This window comes from Panulirus ornatus, chromosome 73 (assembly GCF_036320965.1).
Source record: "Panulirus ornatus isolate Po-2019 chromosome 73, ASM3632096v1, whole genome shotgun sequence".
NCBI lineage: Eukaryota > Metazoa > Arthropoda > Malacostraca > Decapoda > Palinuridae > Panulirus > Panulirus ornatus.
The window spans coordinates 716,304-733,673 of NC_092296.1; the positions used below are offsets into that span (position 1 = coordinate 716,304).

At 38.0% G+C, this 17,370-nt stretch overlaps 1 protein-coding gene across 2 annotated transcripts in view; it reads right to left on the reverse strand.

The window, feature by feature from the left end:
• Nucleotides 1–364: 364 nt before the first annotated feature.
• LOC139748306 (uncharacterized) overlaps nucleotides 365–17,370 on the reverse strand; it is a 32,591-nt gene continuing 15,585 nt past the window's right edge. For both annotated transcript variants that reach the window (XM_071661303.1, XM_071661305.1), the window contains exons 10-17: nucleotides 14,880–15,107; nucleotides 14,387–14,590; nucleotides 13,666–13,845; nucleotides 7,966–8,153; nucleotides 5,039–6,114; nucleotides 3,838–4,019; nucleotides 3,381–3,621; nucleotides 365–1,837 (exon numbers count right to left, since the gene is read on the reverse strand). In XM_071661303.1, the coding sequence (XP_071517404.1) occupies nucleotides 1,656–1,837; nucleotides 3,381–3,621; nucleotides 3,838–4,019; nucleotides 5,039–6,114; nucleotides 7,966–8,153; nucleotides 13,666–13,845; nucleotides 14,387–14,590; nucleotides 14,880–15,107 (2,481 nt within the window). In that variant the 3' untranslated portion in view covers nucleotides 365–1,655. The remainder of the gene's footprint in view (nucleotides 1,838–3,380; nucleotides 3,622–3,837; nucleotides 4,020–5,038; nucleotides 6,115–7,965; nucleotides 8,154–13,665; nucleotides 13,846–14,386; nucleotides 14,591–14,879; nucleotides 15,108–17,370) is intronic.

Below are 17,370 nucleotides of genomic sequence, written 5' to 3' on the forward strand. Positions count from 1 at the left end.
ATGGTGAGGGAAGGGGCATTTTAGATCTATCAGTTGCTAGCTTGCAAATACCTGCTAGCATATTCTAGATAAACACCTAATGCTGGTGAATTTCTGGTTGTGTGTAAAGGAAGAAAGTTGAAGGTGAAGGCCTGAAACAGGATATTCTGGGTATCAATGGGGAAGACTTGAAGAATGCATTAGATGTCTAGGAGAGGTGGTGGAAGCTGATGGAACCATAGGATGTAAAGAATCACAGGACACAGAATGGAAGACAGAGCAAAGATGGGTATGGTGTAAAGTATAGTAGTTCTGACAGTTTTTTCAGGTGCATCTTGGGCTTTCTAAACAAAAGAAAATTGGATAATTTTTTCAAACTGACAAGTTGCAAGTAAAAACTTGTCCCAAAAGTAAGCATTTTGTATGAAAGGAAAAGAGAAAACTGGTAAAAGACATTTAGAATCTAGTTTGAGCAACTCAAGTATTTGCAGACCTATCTCTTAAAGGTGGACAAAAAAAAAAAGCTCTAGGGTTTCAAGAAAGAAATGCCTAAGGTGTGGTGTGAGTTGGTTTGATAGTTTAATGAATGATAATGTGAGAAAGAGGTTTAGTAGTGAGCATAATATGACATGAGAAAGCAAACAAGGTTATGCTGAACTGGCTTGGGCATATGAAGAGAATAATAAGAGTCCAGCAGTTTCACCATCTACAAAATTCTAAAGCTATCTAGTCATAAATTTTCCTAATTACACAGCACATGAAAAATTTTTGAGTAGAGCAAAAAATATATGCTTACAATGATGTAACTATACAACATAAAACATATATTCCATGGTTCATCTTGCTTCAAAGGAAAGCAGCATTAAAGACAAATATTTTGTCAACATACAAATCATAAATAGAAAGCTCTATTAAGTTGCTCTGTTTAAAAAATTTACTATACATTTTATGTACATCAGAATGTTCTAGATATAAACAATCAGAAGAAATTGTGGTATGAAATTCACAAATAACAATAAAAAGCAACATGGCATATCTATTACCTTTATGTACATATGGGGTAAATCAAGTGCATCCACACACCTACTGAAGCAATAATTTCATCAGCATTACATTCCATGAATTCAATCCCTAAGGTTGGCTGAGGGTAGAGTTGCCCATTATTCCATGCAAACCTTTACAAATGAGGCATCCTGTGGTAAAATAAAATAAAAGAAAACTATATTATGCATGAACCATGGAGTTTTATGAACACTCCAAGGTTCAATATTTTTGGTCTGTGTTGTGTCAGTGACATCAATAAACAAATCCATTTCAATATTTACAGAAGATGAAGGAAGTATCCTAGTACTTAAAAGTCTATGAATGAAAGACTCTCTTGAAGTTAATTTTAAACATATAATTAAAAAGGAGGAAGAACAATCTACATGGACATGAGTATATACATACATTTCACACATATGATGAGCATCCACCTTAGGCCAAAAAGCTATTAAATGATTTTGAACTGTCTTTGCTTTAGTTTGAAATAGAATGATAATCTTGTCATTTTCAAAACAAAAACTTATAGGAAACAGAAAACTATAAGACTGTTCTTCCTGTGAAGATAAAGGAATTTCAAAAAGCTTAATAATGTGTAATTTTAAATATACATGAAGGCAAGATGACAGCCAGCCTCATGGTTTATAATTAGCTGCTGACTGCTTTGCAGCTGATGAGACTGTATCTTTGCATAATGTTGAAGACAATGACTGAAAAATAACTTTTCTTGACATTGGGGGAACATTTTCCTGGTTACTGCCAACTGGAGTTTTTGCCTTAAAGAAGCTAGTGGTTCTGTGAAGAGTTCTGCCAAACCCTGGAGAAAACAAAATTACATGAGATTATACGACTGATGAAATTCTATCATAAATAAAAATTGAAAACCAATACAAGAAGGAAATGTGGAGTGATAAAAAAAGAAGAAAAAAAAAAAAAAAAGATAGGGAGGTCAATACAAGAAGAAGAAGGAATCAAAGAGAGATGCTTTGGGGAAATGGAAGAGACATAATGAGATTATCACTATTATTACTATAATTATTTTCAACATTGTTATCAATATCATTGTAAATATAAGTAGCAGCATGTATAAGTACTAATTAAAGCAATTATTTACATGCTTGCTGTTTCCTGATTTAGTGTGGTACTGTCAAAAACATGGAAAAAACAGCCTCATTCACTCACATCCTTTCCCTAGAACTCATGTATATCTATATCTCTGACACCTGTTCCAAATGGAACTCCCTCAGAGGGGTGGTCATAGCAACAAAGTCTCCACAACTAAAGAACTCCAGTGCCACTTCTTAGCCTTTAGTGCCTCACCCTTAACAGGCCACTGGCAGAGGGCAAGTCTAGTGCAGTGATTGCAGAGACTCCTATCTATTGTTTCTACCCAATAATCATGCCTAAATGTTCCTACCTACTACTATCTTTTGCTTCTATCATTCTGCCAAAAGGCAGGGCTAGCGCATAGTGCTCACAGCAGGAAAATCTAGCTGCGAAGAATGAGCTGCACAATTCAAGTGTTGTTAAGTGCTACATATGAATAGGAGAGACTGTATGTTTGTGGACAGAATGTCAGTAGTTCACATGTTAGTGAGGCATAAAGAAAAGACAACTACCTAGATCAGAGGAGTGCAACTTGACAACCACTAAAGTGCTGGCTCACTAAGCAGATGTAACTAACCCTCTTGATACCCAGACAGGTAGTACTGGTAATATACCTCCCTGGTTGTTGGCTGCCTACCAACTCATGTATAATGCATTAATATTAATAGTAGTAGATAGGAGCATTAGATAGAAGCAGTCATTAGGAACATTAGGTAGGAGCCTTTGCAAACACTGCACTAGACATGCCCTCTAAGAGTTAGTTAATTTTTCTTACATCCCTGATTTTCTATCAAGAGGATGAACCTTCAAGGTAAACCATGTGGTACTTAGTTGTTGAAGGCAGGCTCTGACTTCAGTACATTAAACACAAAAGCTAGAGCATGTATGTAAAAAATAAAGCTGCAGTTCACTCATTCGACATTACCTTGTTGTGGCTTCCTGTCATCAAGATTGTTTTAGCTGTCTTGGGACCGAAATAATGTCTGCAGAAATAGGTCTCCAACTTTATAATGGAAGTCTATATGTAAATAGGCTTTGCTTATGGAATTTTGCTTTACAGCCAACTTTACAAAAACATATCTATTCTGTCACGCAAGGGATACCTGTTATTAACACTAACTCAAGCAAAGCTGTGCCATTGCTTCACTTCATAAAGTATTACACTATGGTTTTAATAAAAATGGAAAACTTAACAGTAAACTTTGAGAATGAATATCTAAAATCAAATTCTTTTGATTAAAATTAAATTTTACCTGCAAACTTCTTAACATTAGGAGACTGTTTAACTGCTCTGGAAATGTTCATCTGGGATGAAGGTATTGATGAAGTGCTGACACTTCGTTTCATAGCCGAGTTACTCTTGCTCACACTTAGCTGGATTTTCCCCAGGGTGGCTGACTTGCTTGAAGAATATCTTTTGCCAGGAGTTGTACCTCTTCCTGGAGACTTCTGTGGTGTTATGCCAATGGGGTTTCTAAAGATCCCTTTGCAATCCTGAAAAATGCATTAAGTGAATCTTTGTTTGTTTAATCAAAAAAAAAGTTGCACCATTTTTTTATCCATACTTGTTCACCATTTCTCACCTTAGTGAAATGGAACAAGGAGCAGACATAAAACAAACAGCAAATACAAACTCCCTGCAAATCATTTCATCACAAGACCTTAAATCAAATTTGATTCATAAGAACCCTTTTATAAGTTATAACTAACCTGGAGTGGTGGAGGAACCACAGCTACCTCAGAGGTTGTCACAGACACAGTTGGAATTCTTAAAGATGATTCCTCTTTCTTATTTTCCAGTGATATCAAAGCAGTACATTGAGGAACTCCAGTTACTGTCTGCCCCTCATAACTTTCAAAAGTACCAGATTTCATCTTCAGTGTGGTACATCCTGAAATGGTTTCACCAATTTCAAGATATATGTCATCAGTGGGTCTTAATCAGAAAAAGATACAAGATGTGACTACTGAAAGAGAATAAAACCTCACGAAATTAGAAAACTGATTCATCAAAACGGGAAGGTTTATCACAAAACACTGCCGACTGTCTGTTAGGGAAGGGTGTGAGCAGGCATACTTCTGCCAACAAGTGAAATGTATGAAGGGAAGGTAATGTGCACAATAGCTCACCAATATGAACATATGAACGTGTTTTGATTTAATGTAAAAAGTACATCATGAATTTCGAGTGATTTCAGTGCATTGCACGACATCTAGAGAACAGATGTGAACATATAGAGCCTTTCTTAATCTGTTTCCAGCACTACCTCACTAATGCAAAAAAGAGCTATCAAGTATGAAAAGAAAAAAATCTTTGAAGTGTAGGAGTTAATGAACAGGGATTAGTAATAAATTACTAACAATGTCAAGAATGAATTGCTGTAATCGAAAAGACACATTTTCAGACAGAGTAAGGCTGTGTTTTAAAGACCTATAACTACACCATATAATACACAAAAGTTCAGAAGAGATAGGAAATGAGATGTACATGTGTAGATGATCACTAGAAAGCTTGTTGCTTAGAGGACATAGTTCCCAAAGGCACGGATATGCTGACTATAGTAAATAATTTAAAGAAAAAGACTACTTTCATCCATTCAAAGAATTTCTTTTTTCTTGGCACTACTTTGCTCACACACAAAATGGTGCACAAGTATGGAAAAAGAGGGAGATAAAGATAAGGCATAACTTTAAACTCTTCATATTGTAGATAACAATTAGTAGTATTGCTAATTTTTAATACCCTTGATTAATCAAATGGGCTGAGACTGAAAATTTTCACTTTTAGCTATGGGTCACTCCATAAATTCAGCAGTGTTCAAATTATGGCCTAATTTCAAGACAATTTCATGAGATGACAAACACCTGGCATCCTTTTAACAATTCAGCATAATTTACTACATAAACAAACCTGGAGAAACATCTAATGGTGACTTCTGTAATTTCTGCTCACTTCCTCTGCTTTCTGATTCTTCATCTACACTGAACGTTGCATCTAATACAGATGAAGAAAATAACTTTCTGGATGCAGTTTTCCTTGATTCCACAGACAAGTTTGTATCTCCATTAATTACTGGAACTGATGAAAGAGTTGTAGATAAAGGCATACTACAAATGGCAGTGTCATTACCACTCTTAAGATCAACTGTACTGCACTGTTCTGTTAAATCAGGAGCTGCTGTTTGCTTTTTTGTAATACTTGGCACACTGACACTAGTTTTGCTCTCTAAAAATGGCATTTCCACATCAACTTTCACATCTGACGGCAATATATTTACATGAGAGGAACAATGAGGTATTTCAATTATATTACTGGTAGTAAGTCTTGTTGGAGCCTCAATAACTGTATTTAAAGTCAAAGAGTTATTAGGAACATCAGAATTAGCATTTAAGTTTACCGAATCAGCAGGTTCGTCATCAGCTGTTTTCACAGTCATATGATCAGTCATATGAGACATCTTGGCTGGTGTTATGGCAAAAGTTGCATTTACCGAGCATTCCAAAGGCTGAATATCTTGCAGTAACTCAGTGGTATCAAAATTAGCACTTGTTATTTTAACATTGTCTGCCAACTTCAAAACTGGTTTAACACCACATCCCTCCACCATACTTACATAGCCAAAGGATTCGGTTTCATTTCCATTCATATCATTTAACAAAACAGATGGTACAGAATTCTCCAGCATAGGTAGAGTTTTCTTTGGTGTCAAAAGTGCAGAGCTAATTTCCTTTGACAAATCAGTTGTAATTACTGGTAGTGCCCTTCTGTCATTCATCTCCTGTTTTTCATACCTAGGACCTAACAGAACAGGAGACTTAGAAAAAGCAAACTTCTTGAAATGGCTGACTGGGGATGTATGCACATTTGACTCAGGTATACTAAACAGGGTTGGGGTAGCAGCTCCAAACTCTTCATGGGGAGGTGCAGGTTGGAGTGACTTATCTGGCAGATGAGCAGCACTAACAGCAGATTTCATACTGGATTTTCTGAAAAGTAAAACTATCAGTTGAAGCATTCACTATAAATTTTCAACAAAAAGTACATGCTCAGGGTTTCTCATACAATTTGTAAGGATTACTAACACAAACAAAAGGATTTGTATGTAACATTAATGGCTCTAGAGCAGGCATATGATAGAGCCAAGGGAGATGCTTTGTAGAAAAGGTGTTAAGAGTATATTATAAACGGTGAATTTGAAAATAGTAAAACACGTGGGAGGGTAGAAAGGGAAAAGGGTGAGTGGTGCCAGGTGTAGGTGAGTCTGTGACAGAAGTGTCTGAAATCCCTATGGTTCTAATCTGCTTCTGGATGGGGCGGTGAGGAAGATGAATGCTAGGGTTTTGAGAAGGGGGGGTCTGTAGTCTGTCAGATGTGGTGGAAGACCTTTGAGGAGATAAGTTACAATCTGCTGATGACAAGGAGTAAGAAACTGCAGAAGCTGGTTTCTAGGTTAGGGAGTTTGTGCAAAAGAAGAAAGTTGGGATTAAAAGTGAATCAAAGCTGGGTTATTAAGTTTTCCAGTAGAGAGACACAGGTTAGTTGGAGTGTGAGTGTTAACTGTGTTTTACATATTTAGGAGTGGACCTGGTAGCAAATGGAACCATGGGAGCTGAGCTGAAGTGAGCCATAGTGTCAGTGAGGGATAAGGTCCTGGGTGCATTAAGGAGTATGTGTGGAAAAAGGAGTGAAGACAGTTATGTTTAGTGATACAGTAGTCTCAACAGTGATGTGTAGATGCAAGGCACTGGTCCTAAATAAGAAAGTATGAACTGGGTGAATGTTCTGGAAATGAAATGTCTGATAACATAACATGTGGTGTGAGGAGGGTTGACTGAATGAGAAATGAGAGCATTAGTGTGCGTGAAGGGGGAGAGGGGTGCCATTTCACATGTGGCAGAGTGGTAACGGAAATGGATGGAGGCAGCAAGTATAGATATGTGCAAGTGTATATATGTATATGTCTGTGTATGTATATGTTGAAATGTATAGGTACGTATATGTGCATGCATGGGCATTTGTGTACATACATGTGTGTGTGGGTGGGTTGGGCCATTCTTTTGTCTGTTTCCTTGCACTACCTCGTTAATGTGGGAAACAGCGATTATGGGCTATGGATAGAGTTGTGTGCAGGAGGGTGGATGTGCTGGAAATGAGATGTTTGAGGACAATGTGTGGTGTGAGGTGGTTTGATCGAGTAAGTAAGGGTAAGAGAGATGTGTGGAAATAAAAAGAGTGTGGTTGAGAGAGCAGAAGAAGGTGTTTTGAAATGGTTTAGGCACATGGAGAGAATGAGTGAGGAAAGATTGACCAAGAGGATATATGTGTCGGAGGTGGAGGGAACGAGGAGAAGTGGGAGACCATTTTGAAGGTGGAAAGATGGAGTGAAAAAGATTTTGTGTGATCGGGGCCTGAACATGCAGGAGGGTGAAAGGCGGGCAAGGAATAGAGTGAATTGGATCAATGTGGTATACTGGGGTTGACGTGCTGTCAGTGGATTGAATCAGGGCATGTGAAGCGTCTGGGGTAAACCATGGAAAGCCGTGTAGGTATGTATATTTGCGTGTGTGGACGTGTATGTATATACATGTGTATGGGGGTGGGTTGGGCCATTTCTTTCGTCTGTTTCCTTGCACTACCTCGCAAACGCGGGAGACAGCGGCAAAAAAAAAAAAAAAAAAAAAAAAAAAAAAAAAAAAAAAAAAAATATACAGATATACGTATATACACACCCTGATTTCAGTGCATTATAAATGAAAGCCATGAGGCCATTATTTGTCTGTTTCTCATGCAATGGTGAGATAATGTATGTGAATGTGTGTGTGTGGGGGTAAACTTACCGAAAAATCTTAGTATGATCTTGGTTGGCAGTAGGTGATATGAAAATGCTGCTAGTGATGGGAAGACTAGTGAAGTGAGAGATATCTAGGAGAGGTAAAGAGGATTCCCTCTCACCAGTTGTATGCTTTTCATCCCTCTGCTGGTCAGCCCAAATTATCTTGCTTTCATCCATGCTTTCAGCAACATTCTGGTAATGCAGATTATCATCAACTATTATTAGAATATCAGTGCATAAATACTAGGATAAAACATATAGGAACAGACGTTATTCAATTTCCACTGTTACATAAGTAAATTGGGAATACAATTGGAAACAAATATTAAGCCGAGTTTAGTTAGCAACAGAATAATTTTTTTTTTTTTTTTTTTTTTTTTTTATACTTTGTCGCTGTCTCCCGCGTTTGCGAGGTAGCGCAAGGAAACAGACGAAAGAAATGGCCCAACCCCCCCCCCATACACATGTATATACACACGTCCACACACGCAAATATACATACCTACACAGCTTTCCATGGTTTACCCCAGACGCTTCACATGCCTTGCTTCAATCCACTGACAGCACGTCAACCCCTGTATACCACATGACTCCAATTCACTCTATTTCTTGCCCTCCTTTCACCCTCCTGCATGTTCAGGCCCCGATCACACAAAATCTTTTTCACTCCATCTTTCCACCTCCAATTTGGTCTCCCTCTTCTCCTCGTTCCCTCCACCTCCGACACATATATCCTCTTGGTCAATCTCTCCTCACTCATTCTCTCCATGTGCCCAAACCATTTCAAAACACCCTCTTCTGCTCTCTCAACCACGCTCTTTTTATTTCCACACATCTCTCTCACCCTTACGTTACTTACTCGATCAAACCACCTCACACCACACATTGTCCTCAAACATCTCATTTCCAGCACATCCATCCTCCTGCGCACATCTCTATCCATAGCCCACGCCTCGCAACCATACAACATTGTTGGAACCACTATTCCCTCAAACATACCCATTTTTGCTTTCCGAGATAATGTTCTCGACTTCCACACATTTTTCAAGGCTCCCAAAATTTTCGCCCCCTCCCCCACCCTATGATCCACTTCCGCTTCCATGGTTCCATCCGCTGACAGATCCACTCCCAGATATCTAAAACACTTCACTTCCTCCAGTTTTTCTCCATTCAAACTCACCTCCCAATTGACTTGACCCTCACCCCTACTGTACCTAATAACCTTGCTCTTATTCACATTTACTCTCAACTTTCTTCTTCCACACACTTTACCAAACTCAGTCACCAGCTTCTGCAGTTTCTCACATGAATCAGCCACCAGCGCTGTATCATCAGCGAACAACAACTGACTCACTTCCCAAGCTCTCTCATCCCCAACAGACTTCATACTTGCCCCTCTTTCCAGGACTCTTGCATTTACCTCCCTTACAACCCCATCCATAAACAAATTAAACAACCATGGAGACATCACACACCCCTGCCGCAAACCTACATTCACTGAGAACCAACAGAATAATACTAATACATTTATAGATGTAGAACTTCCATAAGGTTCATCAAATATGATGAAAAGGTTAAATGTGCATCTGATTTTAAAATTTACAAATTCACTCTGTATCAACTCAATAAATACAAAGAACCTACTTACATGCGTAAAGAAGGAACATTTACTTCAAGCACCATCATCATTGTGAATCATCCCCATAAATGTTGATCAAAATGAGGACAATGAGATGATTTCATGGTAGCTTTTACTCAATTTCTGAACTTAATAATGAACAAACAATTACTTCAATGCCAAAGGCTAGTAACAGAGCATTGAAAAGCAATTAATAGACTGTTCTGGCATAGCTAAATCTGCTGATGCTTGACTTGATAAAATATCAGTTATAAAACATTTACTTAAATCTATATTTATTATACTTTGCCGCTGTCTCCCATGTTAGCAAGGTAGCGCAAGGAAACAGACAAAAGAATGGCCCAACCCACCCACATACACATGTATATACATAGACGGCCACACACGCACACATACATTTCAATGTATACATACATATACATACACACATATATACACTTGTACACATTCATAATGCTACCTTCATCCATTCCCACCACCACCCCACCACACATGAAATGGCACCCCCTCCCCCAGCGTGTGTGCGAGGTAGCACTAGGAAAAGACAACAAAGACCACATTCGTTCACACTCAGTCTCTAGCTGTCATGTGTAATGCACCGAAACCACAGCTCCCTTTCCACATCCACACTCCACAAAACTTTCCATGGTTTACCCCAGACGCTTCACATGCCCTGGTTCAATCCACTGACAGCATGTCGACCCCAGTATACCACATAGTTACAATTCACTCTGTTCCTTGCACACCCTTCACCCTCCTGTATGTTCAGGCCCCGACCGATCAAAATCTTTTTCACTCCATTCTTCCACCTCTAATTTGGTCTACCACTTCTTGCTCCCTCACCTCCAACACATTTTTTTTTTCAAACTATTTGCCATTTCCCGCATTAGCGAGGTAGCGTTAAAAACAGAGGACTGGGCCTTTGGGGGAATATCCTCACCTAGCCCCCTTCTCTGTTCCTTCTTTTGGAATATTAAAAAAAAAAAAAGAGAGGGGAGGATTTCCAGCCCCCCCACTCCAACACATATAAGTACATAAATTATGTAATGGGATGCTCCATTTGTAAGGTATTCTTTTTCCAACACAATATGTCATGTGTGGTGGGGTGGTGATGGGAATGGATGAAGGCAGCAAGTATGAATATGTATATGTATATGTCTGTGTATGTATACCTTGAAATGCATAAGTGCGTGTATGGATGTTTATGAATATACATGTGTATGTGGGTGGGTCTGTTTCCCTGCGCTACCTCACTGATGCAGGAGACGGCAATTAAGTATAATATAACATATATATACCTAAACTATCCTCATAAGTTTCCTTCAACATTAACTTACGTACTATCACCCATACACTCACAAGAATTTGTTCACTGTTCTTCACTGAGAAAATGGTACAGAATCTTTTTTCTCTTATTCAGTCCATCCAATGCTGCAGCTGACTGTCACTATGGATGAGTGAGACTCTAGTCATGTTCTTAACATCACATGGACTCCAGCTTCACTCATCTACAGTAACAATCACACTTTTAACTAGAAAGTCTGTGTGCACAAAATACCCACATCATAGTCTCCAAGAACTTGTATGTACAAATTACCCAAATGATGGTCTCCAAGAAATACAAATGATGGCAATGAAGGTTTAACATTACATACAAAACAGAAAAAAATAAATTGTCGTATTCAACAATGTTCAATGCAGAATGAACACAAGGCCAAAACTAAGGATGGATTTACCGTACTCAATACAGTGTCCCATGCATCAATTATTCAACAAAGTCATCAATCTTAAAACACTTTAAACTACATTCACAAAACTCCCAAAGTTCAGGTTTTACTAATTATTAACTCATGAGGTAACTGTTCTTGTTCTTTGCCAGCCTGCAAAACTGAGGCCAGGGACCTGTTTTGCAAATACACTACCTTTTATATAAAAAGCTGTCTTTGACTTCAGATGTATATAGTACAAATGCAACCACCCACCATGTAAGCACATCAATAAGGCACAGTGAAATTCTAAGATTAATTCATAACTGTAAAGTTGATATTTTTGTAAGGGTAATTTATATAGGTGGCAGCTAAGGAGTAGATATGTGCAAATGAAGGCCCTCTTTAACAGCTCCTTTAAACACTTCATAAAGGCATGTGACTTTTCATATTACAGATTATCTTTTATACTAACTCCATCATTTTTAACAAAATAGCGAAAGGAATAGACAACTGATCTTTTGAGGAAAAATATCCGTTTGACTCCTCTTCTGTTACTTCTTTAAGAAAGAAATGATACAAGAGAGGTCAATTTCCAGTCCCCCACTCCAATGACATGCAGGTGACATGTGGGTAGCAATACTTTCACCATTATCACCAAAAATAAACTTGTTACTGCTCAATATACAGCAAAATGGATGAGTAATTCTCTAGTCATGTTCATAATCATCATGAACCAAAGTACTACTCACCAATCACACTGAATGAATCCATTTGGTTATACACTATACATCTTGAAACATTTACATTATCTACTTTAAGTCAAACCTGAGAAATACAGAGCAAAATAGTTAAAAGAAAAGTGAATAAAAAAGAAAAACAAACAAAAGAAACTAATATAACATTATGAATGCTCCTGCACTACATGCACAAATGGCCACAAAGTTAAGATCTTCACTATCAAGATCATGATGAATATATGTAAGCATGTTAAAAAAAAAAAAAAAAAAAAAAAAAAAAAAAAAAAAAAACATCAGAAATTTCTACATACATACAGCAGGGAATTTCTTCGTACCATATGCCATACTTCTGGCATCATCTGCATTACATTTTTCATCTGAGATATGCATGTAAATATAAGAAGTAACATTTTTTTCAGTAACCAAATTCTATTATTTTTCACTTCACCAATGCTCATGTGTAACTTCAATTAATGCTCAGACGAGCAATGTAATAAGCCATCTATATAAATGACTATGAGGATGGGGGCTCTGCTGTAGAGCAGATGGAGAGAATTCATTTTACTACCTGCCATCTACATATACATTATCATCAGCTCCATTCCAAATTTTGTAAAAACACACTCCCATCTCATTTCAAACATAAATCTGCCTCTTGACACTCTAATACATCTTTTTTAGATCATCTGTTACCACTCCCATTTGTGCTTTTGTTCTCCTTACACTATTAATCTAATATTTTCTTACTTAAGATCACAGTGAACCTCAATTCCTATCTCTCATCTGCCCTCTTTTTCAGCTCACATACCTCATGCTCAACTTTACCTCCTCATTCCAGCACTCACTACCCTCTTTCATACACCCATATCCTACCTTCAGCATACCACACTAAGGAAATGCATTCCTTAACAGTCCAGTCTTCCAGTCCCTTACCTTCATTCTTTAGTTCACTTCTACTTGCATCACTTTACACTGGCCACTTTTTGAAACTTTCTCACTCTTACCCCTTATTTTGCATGTATATCATTTATATTTAAGGGTTAAAAGCTTTTTGGCATATACTGACACATAACTAGAGAATTTAACTTACTGTATCTAAATACATGGCACATCACATGGCTAAGTAAACTTGCACATATTAGAGTAAGGACCAAACAATTTTGCATCACATTTTTCTGAAGTTGGTTATTTCATTCTCTCTAGGGATAAAGGCCTAATATAATGAAAGTGGCTGCAGTGTATGGTCAGGGAACAGCAAGAAGACATGGTATGATAAAGGGATTTGATAAGACATCCTATAAAATAAACAAACATTTAATTCTAAAGATGGAGCACTGAGCTAGTAAATGCTAGAAAGAAATGGTACATATTGCAACTAAAAATCTTATTTGAGTAATGCTAGAAAGAGAATCAGAAGTAGAAAAAAGCTAAGTATATGAAGAGGTTGATGTACCAGTGCATACATTATACTGTTAATTCCACATCAACTACCGTCCAGGGCAACAGAAAGTCTTAGATTTGAAGACAAATAAATTTTCACAAAAAAGTAATGCAATTATGCAGTTATTAAAAACAAACCATTTTCAGCCAAGACAAAAAATCAATATGACCATACAAACCTTAAAAAGACTCTCTATTTCCGGCGTACACTGATTTTGGGCACGAAGATGTACATAAAACCGTCTTGCAGTAACTAAAAGAAGGCTGATCAACTGTTCTGAATCATTCTGCTCTTGAAAACCTTCTTTGACTAATCCTCTTAAATATTCTGCAAGCTGATGAAGATCCCGCAGAGCAAGCTGCAAAAAGTACGATAACTTAAGTTTAGTGTCACTGGAGCAGTCATAAATGGAATGGAGCAATTCACATCACAAAAGGGTCAATGAAAAATTATGTAAAATGCTGCATCACAGGGAAAGGAAAAGGTTGCTGACACACCTTCAACAGACATAATGCAGATGAACAAATGCAAGAAAAGCAATTCTTTTTCTATAGTAATATTTGCTCCAAGTCAGATGATAGAAGAACCAGCCACTGGAGGAGAAAAAAACACAATGTACAGTAGATAGGAGGCAAATTTAGAATATGAACCATCACATCAAACTGCATGCCACCAGACAGCTGAATCCTGCATATTAAATTTCAACATTTAAGTAATTATATTTGGCATGAATAATTACAAAACTATCTATATACAGTGGGAATCACTTGAGCAAAAAACATCAAGAGAATCATTAGTCTTCCAAGGTCCTCATTTTTTTCTCTTTTATCAATATAAACCATCCCTTAACTCTATTATTCAGGGCTTGTGATTCTTAACTTGAAAAAAATAGAACTCACATTTGCTTCGTTCTTTTCAATTAGTTCTTGTGATCCTTTTGAAGGTTGACTTGAGGACGGTCCCAGGTGGTTCAGTTCATTGCGAATTATTTCTAATTTGGCAAAGTTGGCATTCAGTTTCATTTCCACAGACTGCTGGAGTTTTTGTATCTGACTTAATCGATTATTCAGATTGCGGATCGTACGCTCACACTTGGATATGCTCTGTTGAAAATATAAATGAAATAAATGAATTATAGAAAAGCAATAAAGTACATTCTGTAGTTCAAATCTAAGAGAATTTAACATGATCATCAGGTAGTATTTTACATTTTATCTATTTCATATATTTATCAGGAACTCCCATTTTCATGGTGAATCAAGTGGATACAAACGTGCATCTTTAGTGTGAATTGACTGCAAAACAGTAATCCCCATCCCCAATGGCACACACTGGGTAGGAATGCCCAATTCCCTGAGTGGACTTGTAACATGAAAGTTTCATAGATTTTACCTTATCCAGTCGCTGGGAAGCAAAAGCAATTATTTTCATTCGGTGAAGATGAGTAGTACATGTGTGAATCTTGTACTCTATTTCACGCTGAGAACTCAATAGCTGGTGAAGCTCCCATCTCAGTGCCTTACGTTCATGACTAGCCTCAACTAGCCTCTTCTGTATCTCTGCCTCTTCTTCAGAGAGAGATGGTTCATGTAATTCAAGTCTTGATTTTGCACATTTTTCCTGCAAAATAATAATTTACAAAGTGTGAGAGGAAAAGAAATACTTCCTTAAATAAATCATTCAACATATTCCATTTATTCACACCAAATAAAGGTTTATGTATCTAACATGTTGCAAAATTAGCAACTGAGTCTATTCTATCCAAAAAAGTGTTAATAGTAAGGTTGCAAATAACACCCTATATGAGAACACTAACTCAACTAGGAGAGTGGATCATGTAACACTTGATTCACATGCATTGCAGCATTGTAGTTAAATTAGAATGAGTGGTAACGTCAGGAAAATATTAACAATATCTGTAATAAGATACAATGCCAAAGGTTATTTTATCTATTATACTTTGTCACTGTCTCCCGCGTTAGCAAAGTAGCGGAAGGAAACAGACAAAAGAATGGCCCAACCCACCTACAAACACATGTATATACATACACGTCCACACATGCACATATACATACCTATACATCTCAACGTATACATATATGTACACACAGACACATACATATATACACATGTACACAATTCATACTGTCTGCCCTTATTCATTCCTGTTGCCACCCTGCCACACATGAAATAACAACCCCCCCCCTCCATGCATGTGCGTGAGGTAGCGATAGGAAAGGACAACAAAGGCCACATTCGTTCACACTCAGTCTCTAGCAGTCATGTATAATACACCGAAACCACAGCTCCCTTTCCACATCCAGGCCCCAAAGAACTTTCCATGGTTTACCCCAGACACTTCACATGCCCTGGTTCAATCCACTGACAGCACGTCGACCCAGGTATACCACATCCTTCCAATTCACTCTATTCCTTGTATGCCTTTCACTCTTTCACCAAAGGTATGTTTCTTTATGTTAAGAGCCAGGTAAACTTCCAAGTTAGATCTTTTTATATTGGGTCTCACTCAAGCAAAGTCCACACTTGAGTTACAGGCCTTATCCCAATCAGTTCTCTAAATGCTGGGAACCAAATGTATACATTTCATTAGTATTTATTTATCTATTTATTTTGCTTTGTTGCTGTCTCCCGCGTTAGCGAGGTAGCGCAAGGAAACAGACGAAAGAATGGCCCAACCCACCCACATACACATGTATATACATACACGTCCACACACGCAAATATACATACCTGTACATCTCAATGTATACATATACATACACACACAGACATATACATATATACACATGTACATAATTCATACTATCTGCCTTTATTCATTCCCATCGCCACCTCGCCACACATGGAATAACAACCAAAACCACATTTCATTAGTATCATACACAACCTTTTCATGCAATAAGTAAGGTTTTGTAACAAGTTAGAGAGTAACTTCCAACTGCTGACACATGGGCCAACAATGAAGAAAACAATCCCTGAGTGTTACCCAACCTCCACTGACAACATGAAAAGCTGGAGATCAGAGTGTAACTCTCAGTGGAGAGACAGACAAAGAAATCCCTACGTAGCTGCTTTGCTTTGCATATAACAATATTACAGTTGACAAATTTTTTTTTTTTTTTTGCCGCTGTCTCCCGCATTTGCGAGGTAGCACACGGAAACAATACCTACACAGCTTTCCATGGTTTACCCCAGACGCTTCATATGCCCTGATTCAATCCACTGACAGCACGTCAACCCCGGTATACCACATCGATCCAATTCACTCTATTCCTTGCCCTCCTTTCACCCTCCAGCATGTTCAGGCCCCGATCACACAAAATCTTTTTCACTCCATCTTTCCACCTCCAATTTGGTCTCCCACTTCTCGTTCCCTCCACCTCCGACACATATATATCCTCTTGGTCAATCTTTCCTCACTCATTCTCTCCATGTCCCCAAACCATTTCAAAACACCCTCTTCTGCTCTCTCAACCACGCTCTTTTTATTTCCATACATCTCTCTTACCCTTACGTTACTTACTCGATCAAACCACCTCACACCACACATTGTCCTCAAACATCTCATTTCCAGCACATCCATCCTCCTGCGCACAACTCTATCCATAGCCCACGCCTCGCAACCATACAACATTGTTGGAACCACTATTCCTTCAAACATACCCATTTTTGCTTTCCGAGATAATGTTCTCGACTTCCACACATTCTTCAAGGCTCCCAGGATTTTCGCCCCCTCCCCCACTCTATGATCCACTTCCGCTTCCATGGTTCCATCCGCTGCCAGATCCACTCCCAGATATCTAAAACACTTTACTTCCTCCAGTTTTTCTCCATTCAAACTTACCTCCCAATTGACTTGACC